This window comes from Varanus komodoensis, unplaced genomic scaffold, assembly GCF_004798865.1.
Source record: "Varanus komodoensis strain SLA01 unplaced genomic scaffold, ASM479886v1 scaffold29_1, whole genome shotgun sequence".
Lineage (NCBI taxonomy): Eukaryota > Metazoa > Chordata > Lepidosauria > Squamata > Varanidae > Varanus > Varanus komodoensis.
The window spans coordinates 1,073,411-1,083,065 of record NW_025335759.1 but is presented as its reverse complement, the minus strand read 5'-3'; the positions used below and the strand labels follow the sequence as shown (position 1 = coordinate 1,083,065).

The following is a 9,655-nucleotide window of genomic DNA, read 5'->3' as shown; positions in this document are numbered from 1 at the left end:
GTTCAGTTACTGAACTCTTCCTACGAGGATAGACCTGGGTAGACAGTGAGTCTAGGGACCTCCCAATTGCTGCCCTTTGAAGCTTGTGGTGTCCTTTTAAACCTGAGCAAAGCATGCTTTTCCAGTGGAAGCCAGTTTAGTCCATTGGTAAGAATACAGGACTGGGGACCGGGGAGATCAAGGTTCTAGACCTCAGTTGACCATGAAGACCACTGGGTGACTTTGGGTCAGTTGGAGGCTCTCAGCCCAACCTACCTCACAGGGTTGTTGTTGGGAGGACAAAACGGAACTATGTAAACTGCCTTGGGTTCTGCACAAGAGAAACAGGTGTGGGAAATAAATGCAGTGTAAGAAGTAGCAGTAGCAGAAAGCAACCTTGGGTTGCTTGAAGGCAAAAAGGCGGGGAATATAATGGATCCATACGCGGAAGGTAGAGCACGACTTTGCACATGCCCATTCCCAGGTTCAGTCCCTGGAATTTCCAAACAGGGCTAAGAAAGACCCTGCCTGAGACCCTGGCTAAGCACTGCCAGTCAGCCTCAACGAGGCTGAGCCAGATGAAGCAGCAGTCTGCCTCCTCGAGGGGTGGGCTCCTCTGTCCTTTGGGGGGGGGGGCGTAACTGAGGGGTGCGGCCTGGAGGCTTGGCACACAGGGACCTCAGGTAGGAGGGGAATCTGCCCTGAAAGCCTGGGGGCCAGTCTGCTTTGACTGCTGGATGGACCAAGGGCTAGTCGGGTCCGTACCGTCCCGCCATCCTGGATTTATGGTGCCACCTCTAAGGCACAGGAGTGCAGAGAGGCTGCGAAAGCGGCTCGCTATGCAAGGCGTGGGGCCCTTGCTCCAGGTTCCGGCTCCTCCGTGACTGGTCCAGCATGCCAGGGTCCTGCCTCTGGCAAGAACATGGCCAGCAAGTTCGCAGGACCTGCGGAGGCAAACGGGGATTTCATGGCTGGGTTCAGCATATAGATCAGACAGGAACAATTTCTATCTTTGGCAGCCTAGTGCAGCCTTCCCCACTCTTGAGTCCTTGGGTGGTGCTGGACAACAATTCCATCATCCCCAGGCATTACCTAGGCCACCCTGGAGGTGTTGGGGCTGCCACCCATCTACATCTGGGCATTGCAAAGGCAGGAAAGGCTAATCCAGGGAGGTTCTGAGTTTTCAAAAGTTTATCTGAACAACAGACACTGTTTCAGCCATCTTGTAGCAACCAGCTAGTAAAGCAGCTCACGCTTAGTAGACAGGGTGAAGCCGAGGGTGGGAGAATGTAGCAGCCCGTGGCTGCTGAGCAAGGATTTCATAGGTCTTGGGGGACTTGACATCCCCTCTCAAAAGAAGAGGTTCTCGAATTCCCACGCAGTTGTAGGAAGTTCACTGGGTCACCTCAGACCACCAGCTCTCAGGCTAACCAAGCTCACAGGGGCAGAATGAGGATTAAATGGGGGAGGGGAGTCATGTGCACGACCCTGAGCATCTTGGAATATAATTAATACTAATAATTGCTGGTATGGGGCAACAGGACTGCGTGTGACCAAGACGCCAAGCCCTAGGCGGTACCTGTCCCCATGTAAGGTGTGTGAGGCACTCACTGGTACATGCTGGATAGGATTTCCAAAAAGGGGCCCTTTTTGCACTAGCGCAAACCCAGTTTTACTCCCAGTGATGGTGCCCAAAGGCAGCCAGGTGAGAATTATATGGTGAGCAAGGAGTGACTCAGACAGGAGCAGGGAGCCAGTGGCTCTTGCGGGAAGTTTCCTTCGGGAGTCACTGCTACCCTTTCGGTCCAACTTTGGCCTCTGAATTCAGACTTCACAGAGATGTTGGCAGAGGGTCTGATTTCTTGGCAAGATTAGAGCTCTCTGGCAGGGTTCCAGCACAGCAAGCTTCCCCCTAGATCCCCAATCTGGTAGCTTCCAAATGTGTTGGAGTAACAACTGGAATTCCCTAGTCATCCACTGAGGAAACTGGCAAACTGGGTTGACCCTATTAATCCATCTTTCCCCTTTCTTTAGGGAAAACGGAGGCACTGGGGCTCACATTTTTAAGAGGAGGAAAATTTGAATTTATTTATTTATTAAAACATTTTTATGCCGCCCCATTCGCCGAAGCCTCGGGGTGGCTTACAACAATAAGTTAAAAAATCATTATAACATTAAATTAAAAAAATATAAACATGAATGCCACTCCCTTCCCCAGCTCTCAGGGTAACAGGCTGCCACAAGTCCCTCCTTTGTAGCTGGTCTCATCCCCATCTTTCCTCTTTATATTTCGCCCTTTAAAACGAGGTAGATGGCACTGCTCATCTCCTGAATGAAATAAGTGGGGATTATTTGGGGGGGGGGGTGATGGTGGAGTGCACTGCTGTTTAATCCTTATATGTAATTACATCAGATATGCCAATAAAAGAAATGGTGGGAGGGAATCTCCTTACTTTTTAAATGCGTGCGTGCGTGTGTACGCGCGCGCGCGCGCATGGAGAAGTTGCGGTTGCTTTTGTTAACTTGTTTTTCAAAGGTTTATATCCTCTGAGCAGTGAATGTGGGTTGCAGACTTCGTACCCGGGTGATTTTCAAAGCACACGGTAGAAAAGGGGAGTGGATGGTCCCGCTTTCCTTTCTCTCAAGGGGTGCGGTGCGTGTGCCGGGTGCGCGGCGAGACTCGTCCTAGCCGAATCTCACGACCGCACGTGCGCTGAGCCGAGCAGGCGGCCGTGCCCGGGAGCACCCAGGACCCTTCGCCTCTGCAAATCTACGAGACGATGCAAGAGGAGGCAAGAAACTGGGAGGTTAAGGGGCGGGTGACTGAGAGATGGGTTGTGCCACCCACACGCACACCTCGGGCATCATGGACGGGCCAGCGCGAGGCAGAAGTCATCCTGAGCGTTTTCTCCCCACTGCCCCAACCACATGCGCCGCATTAGGTCGGTATTTTGTTCCCGCAAGTAATCAACTTAGTTGACTAGGCGTAGGCTGCTGGAATGCGGCGGCAGGAGATCGGCCAGATCTCGGGCGAAGAAGCCAACATAATAACAATCATGAAAAAACGCCCGCGAGGGCAACTCCGAGGTTCTTCTCGTCCAGCCCCGCGCGTCTGAGAAGGGAAGCCAGGCGGCCTTTGCCGCCGCGCAGAGCCAGAGAAACTTCGCGGAGCGAGCGCGCCGCGGGGATGCAGACAGGCGAGCGGAAGCCCCCCCCCCCCCCCGGGCCCCCCCCCCCCCCGCCCCCCCCCCCCCCCCCGCCGCCCGTCCCGACGGCTCGCCGCTCTTCTAGCGAGTTCCAGGGGGCGGCCCCGCGCCGCCTATAAAAAGGGCTGCCGCCGGGCGGTCTCGGCTCGGTGCTTTCGGCTGCTCCGCTTCGCCTTCGCCATGGACATCGCGATCCACCACCCCTGGTTCCGCCGGCCCATGGGCTTCCCGTCGCTCTTCCCGCCTCGCCTGTTCGACCAGCGGTTCGGCGAGGGGCTGCTGGAGACCGACCTGATGTCGGCCACGCTCTGCCCCTACTACATGCGCACGCCCAGCATGCAGATGCCGACTCTGCCAGACACGGGGCTGTCGGAGGTAGGCGCCTTTGCACGACCGGGCCAGAAGGACCGCTTTTTGGCGGGGAGGGGTGTTTCGCTTTGGATGTGCGTGGACACCGCGCAGCCTCTAAGCATGGACAAAGCGCTTGTCACTGAGTCACTGGAGCGGGTCGGGACCTGCGCAGCTGGGATTATGTGGAGGTCTGGAGCATGCACAGAGTGCTGCTGCTTGCAACACTGTAGGGGGCTCAGTCCATCAGTGGCGAGCATGTGCGGAAAGCTTGTGACGAGAGTCACTGCACCGAGCGCCTGGGGGATTGCAGGTGGGAGATCTTGGCAGTAACACTTCTCTAAAGTGCCAAAGACTAGAAACCCTCTTTGTCCAACGGGAGTGGCAGCGTCCCTTTGGAAAAGTCTAGAAAGTGGGGGAGCCAATCGCGAAGGTGGGCAAGTGAAGCCCCACCGGGTGCCAAGGGGAGTGGGAGGCTGTGCTACCTATTATGGTAACATTCTTCAGCCCGCCTGAACTGGCCCTCTGGGGAGACAATGCCAGCCAGCTGGGCTGCCTTGTTTTGCAGGACAGGCGGGCATTCGGGACTCCTAAACCCACAAGCGCTCGCTGGAGAGAGACGATCTCTGTTGGATCTCTGCCTGCAGCTGCCTCCTTTCCACCAACTCATGCCATCCTGGGTGCAGAGGAAGCTCCCTTGTTTGGAGCTGGATTCTTGCCCACCGATTTTCTTTCCCATCACCTGCCACTTTGATCCCATCAAACCAAGACCAGCAGCAGCAAACCTGAAACACGTCCCCTGCACTAAGATCTGCCCCCTTCCCAAATGCTAAGAAATCAGGGCATTTGAGTAATACCCCCAATCTTATTCAAGATCTGGGAAATGAGGAGGCATTTTTGCGTAGCTTGAAAGGCTGCGAGCCGAACCCCCTTTGTCCAGCGACCTACCCAAGGAGGGGCTTGGTCTTGCTGCGCTGCCACTCGACTCTGAGTCTCCTTCTCTCTTGGAGCTGTTCTCTGATCTGCCTCGTCACGCCCCTTGGCAGGGAGACGGCGGCTGTGTTGAAGTGCGCTGGCTCTAAATTTAGCGTGCTTCCAGTCGCTAGGTGGGAATGAAAACACCATGCTTCTGCACCAGCAAGGGATGTTTATCAAAGAAGAGGGTCAGGTGGCCTTGAGGTCTGGGGTGGGATTAGAGGACTGCTCTGCAGCGGCTGTAACTCGCATTGAGCAGAGAGTCCGGCCAGGGGCCTGTGGGCACATGTGTATTGATGTGTGTGCTTCTCCCCATGGCACCTGCTGCTTTAGCTTTCAAAGTTGTCCAGGATGAGATTGTTTGGGGTGATTGCATGGCTGGGGACCTTGTCTGACGGTAAGAAAACCCTCAAGTCCATTAAATTGCAGCACAGTTCTGCGAATTTTCACACAGTTCCCACTCATGCTGATGGGGCTTGGCTTGTTCGGGCCGTCTTCTCCTCCCTCCCAGCATGGAGCCCCCCCCCGATGTGTTGGACTATAACTACTTTCCTCCACCATCATGACTGGCCATGCTGCATGGGGATGATGGGAGTAGTAGTCTCAGCACATGTGGACAGCACCAGGCAGCTGAAAACTGCCCTAGTCCATGTTCATGGACAGGAGAGCATCAGAAGGGCCATGGTGGATCAGACCAGGGTCCACACAGAGACCCACAGGAAACCCACAAGCAGGGCTTCAGTGCAACAGCACCTTCTAACCCATGTTCCCCAGCAGCTGCTGTAGGTAGGTAGCACAAAGCCATCAGGACCAGTAGCCATGGATCGCCTGCTCCTCTGTGAATGACTCCAATCCCATTGAAAACCATCGGAATTGGTGACCATCGCTACATCTTCTGGGAGGGAGTGAAGTCCATCCTTCATCTGCCCTGAATCCGCTTCATGGGCTGATCCAGGATCTGAATGCCTCTGACCCGCCTTGCTTCCCTTGCCCTGTCATGCAGCGCGCTAAAGCCCCACCCCTCGAAATCCTGCTTGAGGTGGCACCTGCTTTCCCGGGGCTAAGCAGAAGAAGCTGCCCTTACAGCAGGCCAAGAGCCCCAGATCGTCCACGTCTCCACCCGCAGCTCTCCAGTGGCTTTTGAAGACGGCCTGTAGCTCAGGGAGCAGCAGTTGCTTTGCATGCAGAAGCTTCCGGGTTTGGTCTGTGACATCTCCTGGCAGGGCTGGAAAAATTCCTGCCTGAAACCCCAGAGAGCCACTGCCAGTCAGTGTTGACCATACAGGGCTAGATATGTTGAGAGTCTGACTCACAGACTCACTGTCTGCACTGGGAAGAGATTCCTCTTGGCAGGGGAGAATATGGTCTGCCTGACGTGGGAGGCCTCTGGGTGCTTTGAAGTTCCCATCCAGCACATCCAGAGGTCACTGTGTCGGGAGAATCTGGCAAAATAGCTAGAGTCAGGCTGTGATGGGAGAGGCTTGGGTTCAAATCTCCACTGGGCCTTGGAGGCTTGTATTTCATCTGGCTAGCCTACCTTACCAGGCCATTGTTAGGATAAAATGTAGGTGGGGAGAGATTATAGGCGCATACTTTTTAGATGACGGGGTGCATTGACAGCAGGATGTTGTTACTGGGTAGAACTTGGAGAAATGCAGTGTTGTAGCATCTCTTGGCCCAAGAGAGGCCTATTCTAGATCCTGCCCCCCCCCGCCCCCGCCGTGGGCAAAGCAGGTGCTTCACCATGTGGCTGTCTCCTTACCATGCAATGCCCAGGCAGGTTTTTCAGCCTTTCCTGCTCCGTGTCCCTAGATATTAACAGACTACAACTTCCATTATCTCCAGCCACTAACCATGCAAGATTCAGAGTGTTAGGGGTTGCAGTCCAACAACATCTGGAGACCCCAAGGATGGGAAACCCTGCTGTAGGGGTTCAGGGTGTTCAAAACACTACATGACCACTGGCTGTGGATGATGGGGATCCTAGTCTAACACCTGGAAACCCAAGGTTGCCTTCGAGCCTGTCTTGGTAGCCTTAAGACGCTTGAGAATTACTTTAGAGGTCTTGTTCTTGTGATCGTGAAGGACAGCTCCACAGAGCTGGAATGGCCAAGGGTGGCTAGGAGGTGGTCGGTCATACTGGGCCCACCCTGTGCTAAGAGCAAGGTGAGGCGAGGTTGGGCTCACCCTGGGGGAAGATACTAATTTATGTACCTTTGCAATTGCAAAGGACAAGCAAGCTTTGTAGGCTCAGGTTGGCTGGAGCAAGACGGTTGACTTCTGGTCTCCTTTTCTTTCCCTCCCCCTTCGCAGATGAAGCTAGACAAAGACAAGTTCTCTGTCTTGCTGGATGTGAAACATTTTGCACCGGAGGAGCTGAATGTGAAAGTGGTGGGCGACTACATCGAGGTGCACGCCAGGCACGAGGAGCGTCCGGTAGGTGGCTTCCTGGATTCTGTGCCGTAACCCGTCCTAAGCATTCAGCATGACATTGAAGCAAACGCAGCGACTTGAAAGTGTTCCTAACTCAACCTGGAAATAATTTGCATTGAATTTAGGAGTTAATTATTTTCAGCTGACATGCCAAGACTCCCACTAGGATAAGGCTTCTTAAGGCACAGGGTGGGCAGAAGGTGATGACCAGATGTTTTGGTTTCTGCTCCCATGAGACCCTGTCAACGTAGCTCAGAAATGCTGGGAAGTGGAAACCCAACACATCTGGAGAGCACTGTTCTGCTCACTTCTGCCTTACTCTTTGCATAACTCACTCCCTCAAAACAACTGGGACAGAGCCAGTGTGATGTGCCAGTTAAGAGCATGGCGTGTTAGTTTTTAGCTGTATTTATTGATTTTCCTTCAAAAGTTTGCAATGGGCAAAAAGAGGTGTGAAAACAACGTGTTCCCACCAACCCACACCTATCGAGTGGCCAGCCAGGGCTGGCCCAGCTGCTTTTTTTCATGAGGAGGGTTGGGTGGGCTGGGCTTCGGTGCTGAGGCCCCAACAGCTCCCTGAGCAGCTGATTCCCACCTTGGGGGAAGGTACTAATTTATATCCCTGGAAGGTATGTGTCCACTCATTTGATCGTGTGATTCTCGGAGAGGTAGATTCACCAACACTAAGCTAGACTTCTTTCTAGCACCAGCCAAAAAGGCCCTCAGCCCCGGGCTTCTAGGCTTGAGGCTGGAACAGGCTCTGGTGTGTGGTTCAAAGTACTGCAAGGATGGGCCGCATGGGCCAAACATTTGGGAGAGCACAATGCCCACGGCCCCCCCCACTGCTTATACCAGCTGGGGTTGAGTTACAGGCCAAACATTTGGAAGGTTGCCACTTGCCTGTCCCTCTAATGGTGTTGGACTACAGTTCCCATCCTCTGCAGCCAGCATGGCCATGCTGTCTGGGGCTTTGTAGTGCAACACATCTGGCCTCCAAGTTTTGGGATGTTGATGTGGTGCATTAAATATTTTGTAAGGCAAGGGCGGGCAGAAAGTAGTCCTCCAGATGTTCAAGACACGTCCAGCTTTCCTGACTGTTGGCCATGCTGGCTGCGCCCTCTGGGAGCGAAAAGCTGGAGCTGCCCTTTGATGTGACGAGCAGGTGATGAAATGCAGCATTCTGGAAGCAGCTGTTGCTCGACTTGCTTGGGAACCACTCCGCCACTGGTTTATCCCCAAGTAAGTGGAAAGTTTCCTCTGGCGGAGAAGTGCAGTGTGCTACTACAGAGCCACAGGTCTCATCAGCTCTCACCACTGGGGATGCTGGCCACTGTTGGCCAAAACATCCAGAGGACTGCGGGTTGTCAACTCCTGTGTGGTTATTTTATTTCTATATGGCCCAGTAGGCAAAATTCTCTGGGCAGTGCACACTCATGCATGAAATACAGCATGTGATATAAAGAACAGTAAAAACACTTCCTTAGAGATTTAACCCCCAATTTTAAAAGACTTAAACAACCAAGACCAGTTCCCATAACTTGGCATGTTAAAACAGGACCACTGCCACCTCCCTGTGCTAGAAGGCAGCCTTAACCTAGCGCCAAAGCATAGCAGAATTGGTGCCGCTTGGGCCTGGGTGGGGAAATCTTTCCATGATGTGGGGCTGCCACAGAGAAGGCCCTCCTTTTTGCTGCCATCCGCCAAGTCTCCCCTAGAGATGGCACTCAGGGGAGGCCCGGAGAGGCTGAGCATGGTGTCCAGGTAGATGGTCTTTGGGAGAGCTGTTCCATCGAGTTTTGAAGCTGCAAGCCGTTCGTGCCTGAATTCCTGGCCAGAGCCAGTTGCTGAACTTAGGAGTGGCTCACCTGTTTCTCTCTCTCTCTCTCTCTCTCTCTCCCCCCTCCTCCCCGCCACTCCTACAGGATGAGCATGGCTACATCTCCCGCGAGTTCCACCGCCGGTACATGATCCCCAAAGGGGTCGATCCAGCAGCAATCACCTCGGCACTGTCGCCGGATGGGGTGCTCTCCATCACCGCCCCCACAAGCAAGGCTCTTCCCGGAGCTGAGCGCAGCATCCCCATCAGCCGCCAGGATAAGCCTGCAGTTGCAGGGAAGTAATGAGGGAAGCGGCTGAGGCTGCCGTCGCGCTCTGTTCTCGCCAGAAGCCAGCGCCTCCGGCCTGCTCTCCCCTCACCTGAAGCTGCAAGCACAGTTCACTCATAAGCCTTCCGGGACCTTTCTCTCTCCGCCACATGTGCTTCTCAGTGTCTGATAGCGGAGACCCTGTTGGCTTTGGTGGTGACCTTTCGGGGCAGTTGGCCCACACTTGGGTGCGATTTTCCCGGAGTGGAGGGCAGGCTTTTTCTTCTGGCTGGGAGGTGTCCCTTTCGCCGGCTTTCTCTGTGCCACTGGCTTGCTTTGTATGACCACGACTGACCTAGTTTCCAAGTGTTTGCTTACAAACCAAATGTCATCTGATGGATACTTGCTAATAAACATGAAGTAACTGCCTTTGTGGTGTATTTGGTGAGGCTTCTTTGAGTGTATGGGGTGGGGGAGGTAACGGATTTGGCTGGCGAATGAATTTTCATCGGGGACCTCAATGTAGGACGGGGGGCTCGTGGGCAACTTGCCTTTGGGATGCATTTTGGGTTCTTTTCAATGAGAATGGGCAAGATTGCAAACGTTCTAGAAACACGTGAGATACCAGAG

General features: G+C 54.1%; 1 protein-coding gene across 1 annotated transcript; it reads left to right on the top strand.

Annotated features, from left to right (window-relative positions):
* Nucleotides 1-3,309: 3,309 nt before the first annotated feature.
* Nucleotides 3,310-9,454, top strand: HSPB6 (heat shock protein family B (small) member 6). The gene is made up of 3 exons (XM_044435018.1): nucleotides 3,310-3,560; nucleotides 6,822-6,944; nucleotides 8,864-9,454. The coding sequence occupies exons 1-3, from the start codon at nucleotides 3,366-3,368 to the stop codon at nucleotides 9,059-9,061; spliced, it is 516 nt and encodes a 171-aa protein (XP_044290953.1). The 5' UTR covers nucleotides 3,310-3,365; the 3' UTR covers nucleotides 9,062-9,454.
* Nucleotides 9,455-9,655: the final 201 nt, after the last annotated feature.

Bases quoted from the DNA above. Each gene is read 5' to 3' on its own strand.
- HSPB6 (XM_044435018.1), top strand. From the start codon at position 3,366: ATGGACATCGCGATCCACCACCCCTGGTTCCGCCGGCCCATGGGCTTC. The intron at 3,561-6,821 runs GTAGGCGCCTTT...CCCCCTTCGCAG, and splicing joins CAGACACGGGGCTGTCGGAG to ATGAAGCTAGACAAAGACAA. The intron at 6,945-8,863 runs GTAGGTGGCTTC...CCACTCCTACAG, and splicing joins CCAGGCACGAGGAGCGTCCG to GATGAGCATGGCTACATCTC.